The sequence below is a fragment of the Microcaecilia unicolor genome, chromosome 1 (assembly GCF_901765095.1).
Source record: "Microcaecilia unicolor chromosome 1, aMicUni1.1, whole genome shotgun sequence".
NCBI classification, from domain to species: domain Eukaryota; kingdom Metazoa; phylum Chordata; class Amphibia; order Gymnophiona; family Siphonopidae; genus Microcaecilia; species Microcaecilia unicolor.
This window is the reverse complement of record NC_044031.1, coordinates 563,449,028-563,471,684: the sequence shown is the minus strand read 5'-3', so window position 1 is coordinate 563,471,684 and position 22,657 is coordinate 563,449,028. Positions and strand designations below refer to the sequence as shown.

The window sequence follows — 22,657 nt, the reverse complement described above, 5'->3', positions numbered from 1 at the left end:
TGACCACCCTGTCCATGAATCAAATTAAAAAAACATGATGGAGCGCTCCACCCAGTCACCTACCCTGAGGGAAAGAACTTCTCTGTGCCTGTAAATGCCTTGCAATATAGCAGCCACATTATAGAATCTAATATCAGGTACATTGAATCCACCCAGGAGTGTTCCATCGTCACCTTTGCCATGCTGATACGAGGTGTTCCATCTTGCCAGATGAATCTAGAAATAACCGAGCGGAATTTTAGCTCGCCCCTGTGTGTCAGCCAAAGGGGCATGGTTTGAAGGGGATATAACAGTTTTGGTATCATGACCATTTTTACCATTGCTACCCGGCCATACAATGAGAGAGGCAAGTCCTGCCATTTCAGATATAATGCAGAGATAACCTCCAAATGATGCTGAACATTGTATCGGTTCATAATCACCATATTAGTACTGATGTAAACAAATACCTCATTGTTTTTTTAGTAGGTGGTATAGTGAGAGTTCCATGCCAGGGCAACTCCAGGCCCCCATCTAAAAGGAGAAGTTCAGATTTAGCATAGTTGACCTGTAGGCCTGAAATTAAGCCAAAGGTACGGACCAATTTTAGAGCAGGTTCAAGGTGCCTAGGAGCTTGATTAAGATAAAGAAGAAAATCATCTGCAAACAAGCTAAGTTTACACTCTTGTCTCCCCACTTGGATACCCTTGGATATCAACATCTTGTCGAATTTTAATGGCTAGAGGTTCAGTGGCCAGAAGAAAAAGAAGCGGGGATAACAGGCACCCCTGTCGAGTGCTTAGCTGAAGAGCAAAGGGAGCAGAGAGACTCCCATTGACTAGCAAGCAGGCCCTAGGGTCCTTATATAGAGCCCGGATCCAGGTCATTAACGTACCCGTAGTTCCATATTGACCTAATACCCAAAATAAATAATCCCAGGATATGCTATCAAAAGCCATCTCCATGTCAAGACCCGCAATGGCTGAAGAACCCCCCTTTTCCTTATGTTCGTTCAGGGCAGTCAATACCTTCACCAAACTCATGGAAGCATATCTGCCCAGTACAAAACCTACCTGATCATGGTGAGCAAGCCAGGGAAGAAAGGCATTTAGGCGCCCAGCCAAAGTGGCTGCCAAAAGTTTAACATCCTGGTTCAAGAGAGAGATTGGCTGGTACGAACCCACCTGAGTCCAATCCTTTCCCGGCTTAGGAAGTAATACCACATGGACCATGTTCTCCCGCCCCTCTGCCCCTCCCATAGCCAGTGCATTGCACATGTCCCTCAATGGGCCCGTCACTAGATTGCTCAAAAGGCGATAATACTCTGGACCAAACCCATTAGGTCTCAGTGCTTTAGTCAGCTTAAGATTTAGAATTCTAAGAAGAAACTCATCCCTAGTAAGTCGTCTACTAAGATGAAGAGTCTGAACCTCAGTGAGGGTGGGCAAGGCAAGGGAAGCCCCTCAAAAAAACTCTTTAGCCCTGTCTGATCTAATTCCCTCCCGGCATACAACTCAAAATAAAGTCTGACAAATTGCTTTGTGATCTGATCTGCCTGAGTATAGACCCCAAAGGAGGCCCACAGTCTGGTACCGAAAAGGTCCCCTATGCTTCATAAGGTCTTACATCTGGAAGCCAAAGGACCTCTCTCATAATGAGATACATTTCTGCTGTCCCATAGCCAAGTAATGGCCAAGAGAGTCATGCACTCAGCCTACGGAGTCTGAGATTTAAATGAGAAAATAACTGCATCCACATTGTGCAGAGAAAATGAAGGCACAGGGAAGAACTTCAGTCAGGGCGATTCAGACCCTCAATAGAAACCTTAGCCTCATCGACTGTCTACAAGGTTATCATGTGGCCATCCTGCCGTACCTGTAGTTTTGCCAGATAGATCAAAGTAAATTGGATGCATTTCTGGTGAAGAGTGGAGCAAAATGGTGACATGAGCTTGTGTTGAGCTGCTACCTTGATGGAAAAATCATTAAACAGCACGATTTGTAAACCCTCATACTCCAAAGATCCCACTTTCCAGTATGCACACAGTATCTGTTATTTTTCACGCCAGTTGATGTAGCAAGCAGTAGCTGGGCGAGGTCTCCGCTCCCCCTTAGTCTTGCTACCAATGCAGTGAGTGCGCTCACAGGAAAACTTCCTCTGCATAGTTTTGAGGCCCAATCTTTCCGGCAGCCATGTGTTGAACATCTTAAAGAGACTCTCATCTGTAACGTTCTCTGGGAGACTGATTAAACGCCGGTTGTTTCATCTCCCCTGGTTCTCCTGCTCCTCTGGTTACTCTAGGAAGAGTGCATGTCACCGCTTGCAAGGCCTCCACCTGACTCTCCAGACGAGTCTTCCTGTCCTCATGGTCAGAGATTCTCCTCTCTACTTCTGTAATGCGTTGACCATGGCGGTTGAATCGCTCCCAGAAAAACAGAGTGGGGTTCACACTCCCCACAGCAATCGAACACAACAGAAAAAAGGGGGTGGAGAGGGCCCAATGTCAAGAGATCAGTCACCACACTCAAGGGTAAGATGCTCCAGAAAAGCCTTTATTGGGACCCAATAAAGGCTTTTCTGGTTGAATCGCTCCAGCAGATTGGAATTTGTTCAGGCGGTCCTCTAAAGTGGCTGCCACAGAACGTGTGATCTTTTGCACCCATTCCCCAGCGGGGATGGTGAATATCGCTGGGGTCTCCGTCATCTTAGGGGAGCTGAGCCTTTGCTTGTCACAAGGTGCCTGTGGGATCTTTGTTGGCATACCACCCTGATCGTGGGTGGTTCCTGTCAAAGTACATCAGCAGAGCCTGGGAGGTAAAACTATCACCAAAGAGGAAAAAATATTGTAGTGGTGCTCAATAATAGCAGAAATTAAGCAGATTTTAGGGCGGGAAGTGTCGGAGCCCTACACTCGCACGTCTGCCTAGGTCGGCTGCATCACGTGACCCCCCCCCCCCCCCACTAGTTTTTGAAATAAGAATGTTTTTAAGCAATTTCTAAATTTTCTGTAATCAAAGGTATCCAAAAAGTATACTGGAACAGTTCTCCACAATTTTGCAGCTTGAAAAGCAAAAGAATTAAATAATGTGATTGACATTTTACTTCTAAAATTTGGAAACTGAAAAGGACTCACCTTTCTTAGCGGCTATATCTTTACATTTGAAGCAAGATTAAAGGAGGCTTTGAGGGGCATAATTGAAAGGGGCGCCCAAGTTTTCCTGAGGACGTCCTCGTAGGACATCCCGGCGAAGGGGCAGGGAAACCCGTATTATCGAAACAAGATGGGCGTCCCTCTTTCGTTTCGATAATACGGTCAGAGACGTCCAAATCTTGACATTTAGATCATCCCTAGAGATGATCGTCCTTAGACTTGGTCATTTCTGGTTTTCGGCAATAATGGAAACTAAGGACGCCCATCTCAGAAACGACCAAATGCAAGCGCTTTGGTCGTGGGAGGAGCCAGCGTTCATAGTGCACTGGTCCCCCTGACATGCCAGGACACCAACCGGGCACCCTAGGGGGCACTGCAGTGGACTTCAGAAAAAGCTCCCAGGTACATAGCTCCCTTACCTTGTGTACTGAGCCCCCCAAAACCCACTTGCCACAACTGTACAGCACTACCAAAGCCCTTACAGGTGAAGGGGGGTACTTAGATGTGGGTACAGTGGGTTTTGGAGGGCTCACATTTATCACCACAAGTGTAACAGGTAGGGGGGGATGGGCCTGGGTCCACCTGCCTGAAGTGCACTGCACCCACTAAAACTGCTCCAGGGACCTGCATACTGCTACGATGTACCTGAGTGTGACATTTGAGGCTGGCATAGAGGCTGGCACAAAATATTTTTAAAGTTCTTTTTGAGGGTGGGAGGGGGTTAATGACCACTGGGGGAGTAAGGGGAGGTCATCTCTGATTCCCTCCGGTGGTCATCTGGTCAGTTCGGACACCTTTTTGTGCCTTGGTTGTAAGAAAAACTGGACCAGGTAAAGTCGTTCAAATGCTCGTCAGGGACACCCTTTTTTTTTCCATTATGAGTTGAGCACGCCCACGTGTTAGGCATGCCCAAGTCCAACCTTTGCTACGCCTCCGACACGCCCCCGGGAACTTTGGTCGTCCCTGCTACAGAAAGCAGTTGGGGACGCCCAAAATTGGCTTTCGATTATAACGACTTGGGCGACCCTGTGAGAAGGACGCCCATCTTCCGATTTGTGTTCAAAGATGGGCGTCCTTCTCTTTCGAAAATAAGCCCGAGGGTATCTTCCAAACCCCTGACACAACATCATTCCTCTTTACTCTGTAGGTTCTAGTTCAGAATCCACAAAAACAATCCAAAACAAATCCAGTGATACCGATTTCCATCCAAAACCCTTAAAAGGATATCACGAAGTTGAAAGCTGAGAGGTCAAATTACATTATTACAACTTTTTTAAACCTCTCTCAAATTAACTTTAATTTTATCTAGTAAAGATCCTACCACTGTTTCCATACTATGGTTGGAACAAAACGCAGATTGTGAACTGTGTAGAGTATTGTAATAATCCAAAAATTGTGACAACTGATCTGCCACCACCCCCTCCATGATTTTGACAAAGAGAGGAATGGAAACAACATTGAGCCTGCAAAGAGGTGGGATAATGTGGGATACAAATGCAATAAATAAATAAATAAATTGGTTAATAATTTGCAGGTGATGAAATAGATTCTTTTAAATCTTTTATAATAGGGGTCATCTTCGACTCCTTCTCTGCACATATTCAACAGACTGTGGTCCTATTTTTAAAAAATCAAGTTTGGGTCAATTTACCAGCTACTGCTGAGCAAAGAGTAATAGTTACTTACTATTTTATTCCTCTTGGTTACTTACTATTTTATTCCTCTTGGTTGTATGAAAATGTTGGTTAAATGTTGGTTAAAACCCATGTGTCAGATGCTTTGTGTTTTAATGGACTAACTTACTGCATGTGTTACTAGCTTGCCAGAATTATCCTCTCTTCAGTGTAACTTCACTGTTTAGTGATTTGATGAACAGAGGATAATTCTCCAAAGCTAGACAGATGACTTTTTGTTGGACTAACTTATCGCCTTCAACTTGTTTTTTGACCCTCATTTCCAGTTATTGCTTGAATGTTATGCAAATGACTTGTTACATTCTTAGGGCCCTGTTTACAAGGCTCACTAGCGGTTTTAGAGCGTGCTAACTGAGTAGACGCTCATAGGAATATTATGGGCATCTACATGGTTAGTGCGTGCTAAGAACACTAGTGCGCCTTTGTAAACAGGGCCCTTAGTCTTTCATAGTTTGTACAGTTCATTTAATTTATTTACTTTTTTGTTGTAGATTCTGTTTAATCAGGAACTTGGGGATCCTTTTATTATAGTTCACAGTGTCTCAGTTGTGAAATCTGATGTTCATACTGTAGAGGTAATTTTGCTTCGAATTGAAAAAGATGAATTGGATACAAGAGGGAGTGGATTCTATGTCTCTTTGGAATGGGTTTCTATTACAACTATGCAGAATGATGGTAAGTTTGGTTTTGGACTTTTGCATTATATAGAATTAATTTAATAATGAGATGCATTTCACCTTAGTCTCAACCAGCTCTGCAAATGAACTTCTATTGTCCTTGTTTTATGTCTAGCTAATGGGTTTTCAGTTATGCAAAAGTGGGAGAAGGAATTGAACAGGAGCCATGTTTGAAATCAGAAAAATAGTTCTTAATCAGAATTCACTCTTTTTCTCCCACTGCCACCTCAGAACTATAGATTATTATTGACCTTCAGGGCCCGATGCACAAAGTTTACTGTGTTTGCAGCGTTTTCTTTAGACCAGTTGGAGCCGGTCTAAAGCAAACATTATTTAGTGTCTAATGCACAAAGAGGTTCTGTGTGGCTTTAATCATGTGCCGTAGCTGCTAGTGATAATCCAATGCAAATGTATTACAAAGAGCTCATTAGTATTAAAATGAGCATTCCGTGAGATGCACAGATGTTTCTGTTTGATGCACAGAAAGGAGCACCTACCTTTTAATGTGCAAAATTTTCCGGCAGGTCTGGAGCTGTCGTTATGTGAGGGAAATTTTTGGGAGCAGCACTCTGCTTGCATTTTTCAATAACAAAACTTGTCCAAGAGCAGAGAACAGCTTAGAGGGATGGAGATACAAGCAGATAGCCAATCTAGCCAATTGTCTGAGGTATGCCCCTATGCTGTCAGCTGAGGGGGGGGGGGGTCTTTCAGTAAGGAGGAGAATTTTTTTCAATAGCAAATCAGTGTGGAAGAGCAGAGAACAGCTTAGGGACCAGAAAAAAGCAGATAGCCACTCGGCTGCGGAAAGCCCCTCTTATGTCATCTGAGGGGACAGAGAAACAAGCAGACAGCCAGTCGGCTGGGAGAAAGCACCTATGATGTCAGCTGGGGAGGGGCAGAGAATCAAGTAGACAGCCAATCGGCTAGGGGAAAGCCCCTATGATGTCAGATGGAGGGGGGGCACAGAAACAAGCAGACAGCCAATGGCTCGAGGAAAGCCCCTATGATGTCAGCTGGAGGGGGCGGAGAAACAAGCAGACAGCCAGTTGGCTGGGGAAAGCCCCTATGATGTCAGCCGGGGGGGGGGGGGGGCAGAGAAACAGGCAGACAGCCAATTGGCTGGGAAAGCCTCTATAATGTGTCCTTCCATAGGCTGAGCATATCCTCTCTGATGCTTCTGCTGATGGAGGAATAGAAAACAAGAGCACTGCAGGTAGTCTTAAAGCTTGTCTATATTCAGACCCTTCCACCATATTCAAGAAGAAACATGATTCCCTGGTCTAGATGCTTTCATATGCTTTTATAATTAGGGAGTAGTGAATCTCACCGTCATTGGTCAAAATGAATTGCTTTGGCAGGTGGCACGCCCAATTCCGTGTTCTCAGCCAATCAGAAGTGAGGACATGCCGAAGCCCTGCCCCCTCTGATGTCACCACCAAGCCACGCCTACCCCTGCCCTTTGATGTCAGTGAGCTTCAGACCTTTGTAGTGGATGTACCTTATACTAAGTTTCATCACAACAATGTAGTCCTCCGCACGCACCCTAAGTTCCTTCCGAAGGTGGTGTCGGAGTTCCATCTGAATCAGTCAGTTGTCTTGCCAACAGTTTTTCCCCGACCTTATGCCTACCCTGGTGAGAGCAGCTTGCACACCTTGGACTGTAAGAGAGCATTGGCCTTTTACGTGGAGCGGATGAAGACCTTCAGACAGTCCGTCCAGTTGTTTGTTTCTTTCGATCCCAACAGGAGGGGAGTCGCCATCGGAAAACACACAATCTCCAATTGGTTAGCAGATTGCATTTCCTTCACTTATGCCCAAGCTTGGCTGACTCTGGAGGGCCATGTCACAGCTCATAATGTTAGAGTCATGGCTGCGTCGGTGGCTCACTTAAAGTCAGCCTCCATTGAAGAGATTTGCAAGGCTGCAACATGGTCATAAGTCCACACATTCACATCTCACTACTGCCTTCAGCAGGATACCCGATGCGACACTCGGTTTGGGCAGTCTGTGCTGCAGAATCTGTTTTGGGTTTAGAATCCAACTCAACCCCCGTAGACCCTGTTTTATTCTGTTCCAGGTTGCACTCTCAGCTATATATATTCAGGTCCACCTATGTTATGTCCTCACCATTGTGAGGCCCAGTTGACCAATGTTTATTGTTTTAAGTGAGCCTGGATGCTAGTGATACCCCACGTGTGAGAATAAACAGCCTGCTTGTCCTCGGAGAAAGCAAAGATACATACCTGTAGCAAGTATTCTCCGAGGACATTAGCCTGATTATTCTCACAATCTCTCCCACCTCCCCTTTGGAGTTGTTATTTTTAATTATGCTTTTTGATTTAACTGAGGTACGCGCTCGCGCGGCGGGTGGGAAGTCAGTCTGCAAATGCTCGGTGCATGCTGCATGTGTGTCAGAAGACTCTAGCAAAACATTTTTGTTTTTGCTATGGCAAAATGCTGCTGCCCGGGCCGACATGGACGTCGACCCACGTGTGAGAATAATCAGCCTGCTGTCCTCAGAGAATATCTGCTACAGGTATGTATTTTCGCTATATAGCCAGTTAGCTGCTAAGTGCTAATATTCAGTGAAGATAACCAGGTATCTCATGCTGAATATTAGTGCTTAACCAGTTAAGTGCTATTTAACCGTCCAGGAGCCATTCCTGACTGGTTAAATAGCACTGAATATCGTCCAAAGTGTGTTTAGTCAAGTAGCACTGACATTATTTTATTTCCCACCTTTATCCAAGGTTGGTAATAAACCAACATACATTATCTAAAATACAAAATACATACTACTAACAAACACAATAGAACTAGTACAGTGCAAAAGGAGCAGTGGAAATATAGTGAAGCATTACAAGTCAATAAGTTGATCCAATAAATGACACTTCAGCATCAGTTTAAAAAATACAGTGTTCTGCTGGGACTTCAATATCAGTGGTAACCTATTCCATGCCAAAGGTCTGGCCACAGAAAGGATGCCAGTTTTGGTGATTTGCAGACGTAAACGCCTCAAATCTAGGAAGCTAGAATAGCCCTGAACTTGGAAGTCACTTGGGTTCCTGATTCAATCCTGCTCGACAGAAAAAGCAGAGTTGCTTAGCATCAACAGCAAGATTAATCAGGTACACAGTGTCACCCGCCTCCCCAAGAGTTGATCGTGAACTAAGAGACTGAGGTGACCACAATGGAGGAAGCACTGCGCATGTTGAGAAATTTACACTAGTTCTAATGAATGCTTGCAGAGCTATTCAGCCTTGGTATCATCAGATGACATCACCCGCTCGTGTGCCTGATTTTGTCTATGGAAAAGACAGTAGAAAATATATTAGTGTTCTAGGATCCTAGTGGAATATTTGGAATGATGCTGTTTTAGTAGGGCAGGTTTGCTTTATAAGTTCAGAATATTTATTTTGTTGGGTTTTTTTGTTTAAAAAAAAGTACCTGATAAATTGGTTTTGTTGCTATTTCTGAAGTGATTCCAGAATTTGTATATTGCATTGTTTACAGTGAACTGAAGGTGTGATTATGTATTTCTTACTACTACTAATCATTATAGATAGCACGTTGAAATCCTCTGCTCAGTGAGCAGAAGTAGCGAAGAAAGCAAATAGAATGCTAGGAAAAGAATGGAGAATAAAATAATGCCTTGGCATCACTCTGTGCTATGACTGCACCTTGAATGTTGTGTGCAGTTCTAGTTGCTGCACCTCAAAAGAGATATGATGGAATTAGAAAAGGTTCAGAGAAACATAGCCAAAATGGTAAGAGGATGGAACAATACCATTTTTTTGTTTTCCTTTATTTTTTATAATACATACAATAATGTTATGTAGTAGAATTATAATCTCAATTAAGGAAATAGGAGATAGGAAGTGTGTGCTTGTGGACCACATCAGTGGAAGGGTAAGTAACTGTTCATGAGAGGAGTACCAGAAAAACAAAACTGTGGTCCTCTTAAACTATCTGCGGACTACAAAAATGGAAACATTTCAAATGTACAAGTTAAACAGATTTCTCCAATGGTTTTCCAAATGCATTGGTTAACCCCCCCCCCCCCCCTAAACTCCCATTTCCAATAATGTTGGACTTTCCTGCAAAGTTAGGTAGCTCTAGCCACATCTGTGAACATGTACATTTTTTGTCCACAGAAAGGAAACTTTTTTTTTAATTTTCACAATATACAATTTCATAGTAGAATTTTTTTCTAGCTTAGAATGAAAAGTAATCAGTAGGCTTGCTCAGGTAGTAATATTGTTTTTTTAAATTTCCTGGAACTTAGGACACTCCACGCCATCCACAGAGGAGATATAATGCACACCCCCCCTCTATAGATGCACCCCCCCCCCCCTTCTTCTGCTGCCTTACAAGTTTCCATCGGTAATACATATTTGAAACACTCAATGGAGGGGGTGTTACTAATGTAGAGTACCTACAGTTAAAACAGTTTATTTTACCACTGACTTGTTCTATTTAGCACAGGTCCCATTTTATACAATGGGACCTAGTAGTTAATAACCAGGGTTAACAGAAAAAAAAACACATCATAATGGTAGCCCATGGTGATACCTTCCACCCCTGAGTGTCAGCATAAGAATATTTCAGCACTTCCTTGAAATACTTTTTCAGGAGCTTAAAAGGAGAGAGCAGCTGAATCACCAGAAAGTTCAGAATCCTCAAGTTCTTCGCCCTAACCAAGTTTTCCATAGTCTCCAGTCAATTATGCAAAATTAAACTATTTTTAATAGTAGCAGTTCCAGTTGATCGATCTGCATACATCTGACCTTCCAACTTTTAGAGTAGTTTTAACATTGTAAACGGGCCCACTTCTCCAGTATGGGGGAGGAAGCTGCCTCCCATGAATAGCCAGAACTTCACAAAACTGCCACCAGGAAATACTTCAAAAATATTCCTTTATTTTCCAGATTCATAAACAAAACTTCACTCCAGAGTAGAGACTTGCTTCTCAGGCAGGGCTGTTCTGCCTTGCTGAGTACATCAGCCAATTACACAAAGACTTTGCCCCCTTCCCTGAGGGGAATGCCAGAGCCCTTTGGAAATCCCTGCTTTTTTTTTTGTCCCAGCCAGTAACAAACAAATAGTACTTGTCCCACAAGCAGGATTTCCCCTCCAGACAGTTAATCACCAAGCAGCCTTTACTTCCAGGAGGTGCAATACTTTTGGGACTTCCTCACCCAAGGTATTTCAGCCTGCACTGCTCCTCTCCTCCTGAACTGAACCCCTCTTCCCACCAGGCAGCCCTCCTTCATAAACAAGCCTTCCAACTTCAGAGGTTCTCAAAATAATCAGGTTTCCCAAAAGAAAACAGGCTTCTCTACTTAAGCAGGGTTTACCAAAATAAATTCCAAAACCATGTAGGTTTCCAAACCTTCAGGGGCTGCCTTCCTCAGCTCTCAAGCTCCCATTCCATTCTGCTTTCTTCCCCTGCTCAGGCTGATTAATTCCCTCTTCCATCCAATCCTCCTCCTGCTTCTCAGCCCACCCCTCCCTATTACAGGTGGGCAGCATGATATACAAATTGCTGGTCCCGGGAACTGGTTCCTTCATTCACCCTCCCTCTTGTGGTCAGAGACGGTATATGGCCAGCTTGCCTATCCCCTGGGATCTCACTGCTAGGACTGGAAATGCATTCTGGGATATGTAGTTCATGGTTCTGCTGCTTCACTCTATACATCGGGGATGTAGCCTTGTCACAACATATTATCCTGCTCCTGAAATTTAATAGCAGTTTCCTTGCAAGACCACTATAGTTGAGACAAAGGTCCCTTCAATGTTTGTTCCTTATTTTTTAACAACCAATCAAATATCCTTCAAAAACTTCCTTGGGTAAGTGGCTTAGCAGCACCCTAAGTTACCAAGGTTGAACTATGTGAAAAGTATGCGTCTTCTACTCCTCTTGCTTTCACTTGTTGCACAGACAGAGGGACTTAATTGAGGGAGCATTTGTGAAGTATTTCCTGCCATATCACTAAGGGCGAAACAACGCTCACTTTTCTTGGGTGGTGGGGGGAGGCGAGGAAGCACATATTTAGACCAGGTTCTTGGTTTACTAAAGTGCACAACTATCTTACTATGCATTAACATTCATTGTTTACTACAGGTCCCATTTTATTCAATGTAACCATTTTTACTAATATGCATTCTTGATAAACAAATTGGAGTAAAATCATATATTTTGTAAATGTTGGAAATGTCGAATTTAACTTTTTTATTTTGTTTTTTTTAGTTGAAAAGTGTGAAATCTCCAAACACAGAATGCTACATGGGAAGTCTGTTCCACACTACGTAGCGATAGAATCAGGTGGAGATGGTTTGATGATTGTCTCTTATAAGCCCTTCAGATTTATAACTGATGATGGAGAAGAGCTTGAGGAAATCAAAGATGGAAAAAAAGGTAATTGTGCCCCGATCATATATTAGTAGATGTATTGTAATGCAGATATTATTTAAGATTATTCCTTTCCTCCAATCCTGTTCATTGACGACTTTGATTCTTTCCCTCTTGCTAAGCAAGTTCATACTCTTCTGTCTACCTTACATTCTGCTTGACATCCTTTACCACTCACAGATAGACAGCTTCCTTTCAGTATGATAGTAAACTCTTCTTTTTGGGAGCTGTGGCGGCTGGTATCGCAGAGTGGGGAAAGCCTGAGGAGGCTTCCCCAGGAAGCTCAAGGTTGCTGTTAAAGCCTTGCTGAGAACCCAGTAGTATATGCACCCTGGGAAGGGGTGTGCATGGGCAAGAGCTGGTGCCGGCAGCAAGTACAGAACCATACAGTGGAAAAGTAGTGCAGGGGCAAGGACTGAGTACAAATAAATTGTATGAAAGGAGATCCTGAGACCGTGACAAGGTATAGGAATAATTGGGGGGAGAAAATGTAATTTAACTGGGAGCACATTGATGTTGCCAGGCACGTGAGCCTCTGTTGAGCTTCCTGACAGCTGATGGTGACAGGGAATATTCTAAACTGCCATTTTGGAGTAGTTAGGTAGTTGGCAGGAAAGCACCTTAGTGAGTGGGTATATGTGTTTGAATGTCTTCTAGAGTCTGACCGAATTTTGATTTCAGTTTCGGTTACAGTGCCGAAACTGGCTCTGGTTTCGGCCAAAACAGACCATGTGTTTTCAGTGGAAGCCGAAAATTTGTACATTGTCCTGTTTTGTCTCCCTCCCTCCACCTTCCCTCCAAGCAGAAGTTGCCTTCTCCCCTCCTGCTCACCTGAAGGTGCACCCCTCAGGCCTATCTTACAATTCCTTGCAGTCTAGGAGTGTAGTCAGGGCAAGAGTGATCCCCAGTTGCTCCTGCCCTTGCTGTCTCTGCTCTCAAAATAGCTGCCATGACCTCTAGTGGCAATCTCGTAAGACCGCCGCAGGAGGTTACAGCATCCATTTTGAGAATAGAGCTGACATGGACAAGAACAACTAGGGATCACTCCTGCTCAGACTACACCGCAAGGAATTGTAAGGTAGTCTGGGGGGAAGCTACTGTTTCCATTTTTTTGTTATGTAATGTGATTGCAAGTAATGTAGTTATTATTATTATTATTATGATCTTGCATAACAATTTATATGGTAAGTAGAGTGCGCCTAATAAATGTGTTTGATACAAAGGTTTAGCAGGAATTTAAGTTTCTAAATTTGGGATGATGTTACTTAGGAATTAGCCTCTCTGTAGAGCTATGAAATCAGCTGTCACCAAACATGGCACAAAGTCAGCCATTGTATAAGCACTATGGCTTTTAATTTCAGTTTTCATTAACTGAGGTCCATGTGTGTGAAGGCTGTTTTGTGTAGAGGTAAAATATGGTCTTTCATTATTGAATTATTATACATATAAAGAATTTCCATGCTCTGTTGGGTATGATGACGATGCAGCGTTTTAATCAAACGTGCAGAACTAGATTCTGTGAGAAAGGAACCTGAAGACTGTTTTCAAGATCAAGTACTGGTCAGCTTATAGTGTTAGTAGGGAAATGATATGAAGTTTATATAATAGAAAATAATTTAAGAAATGTATTGCTCTTGATTGTAATTTTTCAGAGCATATAGTCATCACATTCAGTAACATCAATGGGCGTTTTGATTCTGGATTGTGCATCAGGTTGGTATAGTGTCTGTAGTGTACTCCTTTACCCTATTTTAGGAAGAATCTATATCATGCTTGTTTTTAATCAGTTTTATAACTAGATACAAAACAGGAAACTTCTCAATGCTACTTTCTCTTGTTATTTGTGCACGGTCTGGGTAAGCATAAAAAGCTGATAATCATGATTTGTTTTTTACATGTTCTCACAAAGGTCCTGCCTCAGAGGATATTTAACTACATCTGCATTGACTCAGGAACCTAAATCTGCCAGACTTTTTGTGAAGACCGTGTTAAAGTGGCTTTCCCAGTTGGCAGCCTGTGCTTGTAATTCCTGGGTCTGTAGGGTAATAAATAATCTATGGGTTTAGCAGAGGGCTGCTGACTGCAAGCTCTGACTATATACCCAGTAGACCTCATTGGTTCATGTTCACACAATCATATTTTAAGTTTTCGGTTTCAGCTGAAACTAGGTGATCAGTTTCAGCTGCAGTTTCGGTTTTGGCAGTATTCAGACAGTTTCAGTACCATTTTCAGTTTCAACCGAAACTGAGAGAACCTGTTTCGGTCAGCCTCTAATGTCTTCCTGCCAAGCCTTAAAACTTGTACTACTTTGAAATATTTATATTTGAGGAAGAAGGGAGCCCTCAGGGAATGTTGGAACATTCCTGCTGAGTAAAGAACACTTAGTAACAGCCTTCACTGTGTCTGATTGTGGAGGGTTCCTGTTGGAACTAGTGAGCTCACAAGTGAATGGGAAAATATATATAAGGTGGAATACATTTTTAAAGATAAAATTCCTTGCTTAGTATTTATTGTAAATAAGCTGAGAGGAGTCTAGTGACTTGTGACAAGTGACTCCCTGTTTAAAAAAGGAAGCTTTGTTACTATTGTCCATGGTTTATTCAAATTAGCCCAATTACAAGAATATCTTTGGACCTTTAGAGGAGCATTTTAGAAAAGACGTCCAACTCAGAATGTGGGCGTCCCAATCAGTACATTACAAATGGGCGTCCATCTCACATGTATTTTAGAACAGGATACAGCCTGTTCTAAAATACATGCGAGATGGATGTCCATGTGCTGGAAACATCCAGCATGAACATCCTTTTTACAAACTGAAACGTCCAGATTATGAATGGGGCAAAACGAGGAACACCTGAATGGGGCAGCACAGGAACATCTGTATTATAAAATGGCCACACAGACGTTCATGTGCAGGAATAACCTAATGGTTAAAGTAGCCAGTTGAGAGAGCAGTTATCCAGAAGTTGCCAATTTAAGACCCACTGCAACTTTTTGTAATTTTTGTTTTGATTTTAATTGTGGGCACTCCAGGGACAGAAAAATACTTACTGTGACATCCTTTATCTCCATTCAGTGGAGAACTGCTAAATTAGAGAACCTTTTTGTAATTTGGATGTGCCAGGAAGCAGGTCCCATCTTTTTCAGCATGGCCATCTCTTCCCCTTCTGCAATTAGAGCTGAACATCCATCTTTTGGCCTCTCCCTAGTTCTACCCAAATTACACCCACACCACTCCCCCTTGCTGTAGATGTCCATGTTCTGGCTTTATAAAATTGATGTGTAAATGCCAGTTTTCAGACTTGCAAAACATGAATAGAGCTTATAAAATAAGTACCTTAATATCTTAGACCCAAAGCAGTCTGTATTTTGTAATGAGACAGTAATGAGACTTGTTTATTAGCATTAATTTCAGAACTTAGATATTAGAAAAAGGAAAAGCAGCATTATTAATGCAACTAGACTTGACTTCCACTTAGAGGAACAGCTGCAAAGGTCAAAAATTCACATCAGACTTGGATGCTGTTCAAAAATACCATCCTGGAAGCCCAGGCCAAATATATTCCACCTATTAAAAAAGGAGGAAGGAAGACCAAACGACAGCTGGCATGGTTAAAAAGTGAGGTGAAAGAAGCTATTAAAGCTGAAAGAAAATCCTTCAGAACATGGAAGAAGGATCCAACTGAAAATAATAGGAAACAACATAAAGAATGGCAAATCCAATGCAAAGCACTGATAAGGAAGGCAAAGAGAGACTTTGAAAACAAGATCGTGTTGGAGGAAAAAACGCATATTAAAAACTTTTTTAGATATACTAAAAACAAGAAGCTGGCAAAATAATCGGTTGGGTTGCTAGATAACCGAGGGGTAAAAGGGGCATTCAGGGAAGACAAGGCTATAGCAGAGAGATTAAATGTATTCTTTGCTTCAGTCTTCACTGAGGAAGATGTGGGAGAGATACCCGTGCCAGAAATGGTATTCAGTGGTGATGAGTCATAGAAACTGAATCAAATCTCTTCTTTATTGCGACAATTACACTGGCTCCCTATGTTAGACAGAATTGAATTTAAAGCCTTATGTTTATCATTCAAAACATTGAATGGTTTTGCTCAGATTTATCTTTCTTTTTGTATTCAACACATTTTATGAGATTTGCATTTGAATAGAGTGGCACCTCCTGTTAACTCAACTTGTTAAATTATGACCCTGTTTACTAAGTTGTGCTATAGGCGTGCTAGTGTTTTTAGTGTATGCTAAAAATTAGCAGGCGCTAATGCTAGAGACACCCATAGGAATATATTACTACTACTACTAATATTTAGCATTTATATAGTGCTCAAAGCATACGCAGCGCTGCACAAACATAGAAGAAAGACAGTCCCTGCTCAAAGAGCTTACAATCTAATAGACAAAAATAATAAAGTAAGCAAATCAATTAATGTGTAGAGGAAAGAGGAGAGGAGGGTAGGTAGAAGCGAGAGGTACAGTCCTTCACAGTTTCAACATGACATCAGTTTCCACGTTCCCTTATGGCTTCTCTCCACGTCCTGCTCTGAGTTGTCCCCACATGCTCTTTCAAGGGCCTTTCAGTTGGGAAAACAAGGCAGCTGCCACAGCTTGCAATTTACCTCCTCTTGGTGTTCGGGCTAGAGCTGAAGTGTCCATAAGTTCCCCACCACACTCTCCTCCCCTACTGTCAGGCGCCCATATATGAGTGTGTCTAGCATTTAGCGCCCACTAATTTTAGTGCTCGGTAAAAACGCTAGCGCTCCATAGTAAGCAGGGCCCTTAGGGGTCCTTGTACTAAGGTGCACCAAAAAATGGCGTGTGCTGATGTAGTTGCGTGTTTTGGATGCGCTGAAAATGGACATGCGGCAAAATTAAAACTTGCACACGTCCATTTTCAGCATGAGATCTTACTGCCACCCATTGACTTAGCGATAAGGTCTCATGCGTTAACCTGGCAGTAATCGTCAGCGCGCGCACAGTGCCGATTACCTCCGGGTAAGAGTGACACAATAGAAAATTTCTACACCATGTGTTGGACTGCGTCAAAAATGGAATTACTGCCCAGGGCACACGGTAGCTGGGCAATAGTTCCAATTTGACGCACGTTGTACACATGTAGGCGCCTACACGCCTTAGTAAAAGGGACCCTTAGTGTCCAGACATACAAGATTATTTCAGGGATCAGCATAATTACCGTGGAATTTCTTAACATTGACCCTTAGATTAGAACAAGATTATTTAATTTTTGACAAACTTTTAAAAACTTGGTTATTTGTGAAACATATTTGAATTAGAGTTCATATTGCTCTTTATATTGTTTTTATTACTGTAATGGGCATGTATTGTTTTTGCTATTGTTTTACTTATTTTAACCACCCAGAGCTAACCAGTCTAGGCAGTATATAAATTAATTATGTTATGTTATGAGCTGTAGTTTCTGTCTCTAATCAGAGTCACTGTCTGAAAAATGAATAGCATCTGATTTTGAACTTTTATTTTTAGCCTCAATTCAACTGAACAGAAAAGTTCATTATATTGTTCTAATGCTTGTGTGTGTGTGTAGGTCTTCCTTATTAGACACATTTTGCAGCCTGTTACCAAGGGACCATTTGTACTAACAAAAGAAAAGCAGGAATAGCTAGCAGAGGAATGTAAGGGAATCTAGGCCTGCCACCTAAAAATTTAAGGGAGCCAACTGGTGGAAGAAGAAGCAATAGCATGATGAAGAGAGCAGCTATGCCACCAGAAGAATGGTGGAAATGGCAGCCAGTGGTAAAAGTGAGCAACGAGGTTTTAGGAGGGCAGATCCCACCATCTGACAGTCAGGTGAAGTGGTATCAAACTGAAAATCTAGGTGGTGAAGAGAGCAAGCCCTGCTACCCCACCCAAAGATGGGGAGGAGCAGCAGGAAATAGAGCAGCTAGGAGGGAGGGAGGCTAGGACTCTCACCCCAAGGATCAGGATCAGTGGTGATGGCTGAAAACCTCTATCTCTTCCCTCATCCCCCCTAGGTAGGAACCCGAGAATATGCAGCACTTGCTTGCTTTCTCTCATATCCCATTTTGCAGTGTGCATCTGGCCATACCATTGTTGCTTTGTAGGGGTATTTTCCTGCTGTCTCACCTTTGCTGGTTTGAGGCCTGAACTATCCTTTCCTGAAGCAATATGGATTCTGCAGCATGAGGCCTGAATACAACAGCTTTCATCAAGGAAAACTACTTCTTGCAATAGATGTGCTGCTGGCTTAATCCAAGGACACGTTGTTTACTTCAACCTAGCCTCCAGTTATCTCCTGGGGAGGGGGAGGAGCGGTTTTCACAGAGACAGAATCTATGGTATATCTGTGAGCCATGGAGGGGAGTTTGGTACAGCCAGGCTTATGTCTGATAAGAGATGCTTGCTGGAATCACAAGGCCCGTCATTGTCATGACCGTGAATAATCTGCTGGACAGAGGTACACGGCTGGTGATTGGTCCATGAATGTCACTTTACCCAGAGGAATGCCAGTGCTAGGCATGAGATAGAGAAGGAGAGGCAGAAGAGAAGAAGATTTCATGGTGTATAATTCTCTCTCAGAAGAGGTGAAGACTAATTTTCCCAAATACCCGTGAACTGAACTCTTGTGATGAGCACTGCACAAAGTAAAGTTCAGAAGCAGCTCTGTGGCTTTCCCAAAGATTGTGTAACCGGCTGCTCAGAGAGCAGGGTTATTGGACTAAAAACCAGACTGAAAGGCTCACAGGGAATCTGCTGGAGCCTGGACAGAAAGAGCCAATTCATCATCCCCTTTGGACTCTAAACCGACGGACCATAAGGGTGAGATTCATGCAGTGGTGTGCTGGAGCCGGCTCGCAAGAGCCGCTTGTTAAATTTTGACAGATCTTGTGAGCCGGTTGTTCTTCGGGGCGAGCCGGCTCCATTACACGAGGTAAGCATGGCAGGAGGGCGCCATCACAGGCCATGCTTACCTCCCCTCCCGCTCCCAAACATGTCCAGCGATTGTCCTTCGCCCCCACCCTCCCCTCCTGCTCCCATCCATCTTTTCCTATTACCTCCGTTGAAGCGCCGCATTATTTAAAGCCCTGCTGCCCGTCTCTAGCCTTCCCTGTTTGCTTCTGATGAGTTCATGCCCTTAGTCCCACCTTCTGACGTCATTTCCTTTTTCCGCGAAGGCGGGACTGAGGGCACAAACTCATCAGAAGCAAACAGGGAAGGCTAGAGACGGGCAGCAGGGCTTTAAATAATGCGGCACTTCAACGGAGGTAATAGAAAAAGATGGATGGGAGCGGGAGGGGAGGATGGGGGCAACTGAGAATCGCTGGACATGGATGGGAGCGGGAGGGCAGGGGAGGGAGGAGAATAGTTGGACATGGATGGGAGCGGGAGGGCAGGGGAGGGAGGAGAATTGCTGGGCATGGATGGGTGGAGGGGGCAGGGGAGAGAAGAGAATTGCTGGGCATGGATGGGTAGAGGGGGCAGGGGAGAGAAGAGAATTGCTGGGCATGGATGGGTAGAGAGGGCAGGGGAGAGAAGAGAATTACTGGGCATGGAGGGCAGGGGAGAGAAGAGAATTGCTGGGCATGAATGGATAGAGGGGGGCAGGGGAGAGAAGAGAATTGCTGGGCATGGATGGGTAGAGGGGGCAGGGGAGAGAAGAGAATTACTGGGCATGGAGGGCAGGGGAGAGAAAATTGCTGGGCATGGAGGGCAGGGGAGAGAAGAGAATTGCTGGGCATGGATGGGTAGAGGGGGCAGGGGAGAGAAGAGAATTGCTGGGCATGGATGGGTAGAGGGAGGCAGGGGAAAGAAGAGAATTGCTGGGTATGGATGGATAGGGGGGGGAGAGAGGAGAGTTTCAGGACATGGATGGAGGGGAGGGCAAGAGAAATTCTGGACATGGATGGAGGGGAGGGAGAGAGAAGAAATGCTGGACATGGAGGGAAGATAGAGGAAGGAGATTAGATGAGGGAAAAGGAAGTGAGGAGAGAAACTGCACATGGATGGAGAAAATAGGCAGAAGCTGGATCCACTGTACAGTCAAGTCTGCGGAGGACCAGAAATGAAGAAGAAAGGAGGAAAGAAAAGAAATAAATGGAAAGGAAGCCCTGGAAACGGAGTCAAGGGAACAGATAGAGAGCAGGAGAATCAGATACTGGGCCAGCATGATCAGAGAAACAAAGTCACCAGACAGCAAAGATAGAAAAAAATAATTTTATTTTCATTATAGTGTTTGGAATATGTCCACTTTGAGAATCAGGTGCTGAACGTTAAAAGTTTATATTTATTTACGGCATTTTATCCCATATTAAACATGAATTAGATTGGAACCTGGGATCATTTAATTTTTTTTTTCCTGGAGAGAGTAATGCATTGCCCCCCCCCCCCCCCCCCGGCTATAGCCAGCTCTGCAATTTTTTGGGGGGGCACAGAGGTGGATGGGGGGGGGGGGGGGGCGCAGTGGTGGACGGGGGAGAGAGCCTGTTGTTAAAAATTTACCAGCACACCACTGTATTCATGACTTTTTTTTTTTTATGGCTCAGGTTTTAGTTAGCTTTGTTTTTTTGCCTGTGACTGACTGATTGTCCAAGGACTGGTGGTCAGTAGCTTAACTTTGCTGCTAAGTTGGAAATGTTTTCTCAGGATATATTATAGTTATGTAGTTAAACACTTACGTGCGCACACACACACATACATATATATGTAATATTTTTTTTCATATGTCTATTGGTGTAATAATCAGTATATTTGGTAGTGTACACAGTATTATTTTTGTTTCATTTTGCTTGGCTATATTGCTAATTATTTGTATATATAATACAGTAATATATTTCATTTTGGCATTGGTAAATAGCCTGACAACATTCTCAGGGCCACATTAGGTACTCGCATATCCTTAGCAAGCGAGTCCAGAATAATTGCTGTGAGTGATTATCTGATATAGAAATACCTACAGGTGGATGTGCTGCACTGCAGGGGTTGGTGAAAAAGGGGAGAGACAACAAAGGAGGAGGGGGAGGAGGAGAATGGGAAAGAACATGGGGAAGGAGAAATGGAAAATGTATCGTCCCTCTCATACACATTCATCCTACCACATGCATGCCTGTATACACTGTACAGAAATCAAACATATAAATGGCGAGTGGCGTACTCACTTGCAAATGCGCAGTAGAGAGCATGTCCTCAACATTCCGTGCATGCGTTAAAGCTCCCCTCGCGTGGCGTTAGCATAACAAACGACAAAAAGCAAAATGATGCTGGGCGGAGCCACAAAGACAAGCACAGGAATGATATCCAATGAACAGTAGCGTGATGTCAATGGGCGGAGCCGCGGCGACGAATTGAACAACGAAAACCAATGTGAAGAGGCTCAACGATTGTGAGCGGAGCAACTGCGGCGACGTGCACAACGAAAACCAATCTGCAGGGGCGCAACAAATGTGGGCGGAACAACTACGGCGACTTGCAGTCACTTAACCAATGGGCAGAAGCTCAAACATCAGGGGAGGAGCCAAGGATCAAAACCAATGGGCAGAGGTTCAACGATTGTGGGCGGAGCAACTGCGGCGACGTCAGAAAACATAACCAATGGCCAGAAGCGCAAAAAACATCTGGGGATCAGCCAATGCAGAGACTTGGGTGACGAGACACTTAGGAAGCAGAGAAGACAACCACGATGTTAAAGAGCAACGCAGGAACGGCGAGCGCGAGACAGCAGAAGGGGCGGAACAACAACAAGAACATGATTCCAAGAGGGAGGGAGGGAGGGGCCGACGGGAGATCAGCTGATTGGTGCGTTTTGATGTAAGTTCAATAGCGACGACAGTGCCCGGGCCGGGTTGAGGGGGGGGCAGCGGCGGCGACTCTGGGTGGGGGGAGCGGTGGCAGTGACCTCGGGGGGGGGGGGGGGGCTGGCAGCGGCGAGGGGAGGGGGCCTTGGAAAAACCCCATACTAGCCCGTTTTAATGGGCTCAACGGCTAGTACATTCATATATAAAGACTCACCCCATACCTCCACTGGAGTGGAGGAGTAGCCCTCCATTGCCCAGGTACAAATAAGTACCTGTATATACTATGTAAATCACTTTGAATGTAGTTGGAAAAACCCACAGAAAGGCAGTATATCAAGTTCCATTCCCTTTCTTGTTGTTTCTAATAAGCACTCAGTGCTGAAAGGCAGTTTGAAATTTTTGATTTCCTTGCTGCTGTAAATTATCCTTTTAAAAATATTGCTATTATTCAAGGTATTGAGAAAAACAGTGTTTCATCTGCATCAGAGCAACACAAAGAAATTTGGTTTTAGGTATTATTTTTCATAAGGAATATTTTATTTTGCTAGCGTACTCTAAATTAGGTTATAATGATCTGTTTCTGATAGTATAAATTGTTTCCATGGCAACATGCTTCTTGCTTTTCTGATGAATGGTAAACTTAAGGTCTTACAGCTTAGTATGAGAGATCTATGCATAATGAAGGACAATTCCCATATAAGATCCACAACTAAAGTAGCTGACAAGGTAAGAGAAAAAAGGTTAGCCTTCATAAGTTACAAAACAACAGAGAGAGAGGAAGACAGGCAAAAGCTCAGAGAAGCTGGAAAAGCTGTCAAGAAAGCAAAGAAACAAATGGAGTGGAGGAGTGGCCTAGTGGTTAGAGTACCAGTCTTGAAATCCAGAGGTGGCTGGTTCAAATCCCACTGCTGCTTCTTGTGATCTTGGGCAAGTCACTAAACCCTCCA

General features: G+C 43.7%; 1 protein-coding gene across 1 annotated transcript in view; it reads left to right on the top strand.

Annotated features, from left to right (window-relative positions):
* NUDCD1 (NudC domain containing 1) overlaps positions 1-22,657 on the top strand; it is a 219,090-nt gene that overhangs the window by 102,786 nt on the left and 93,647 nt on the right. Inside the window, exons 5-6 of the mRNA XM_030218074.1 lie at positions 5,316-5,499; positions 11,752-11,919. Of these exons, the coding sequence (XP_030073934.1) occupies positions 5,316-5,499; positions 11,752-11,919 (352 nt within the window). The remainder of the gene's footprint in view (positions 1-5,315; positions 5,500-11,751; positions 11,920-22,657) is intronic.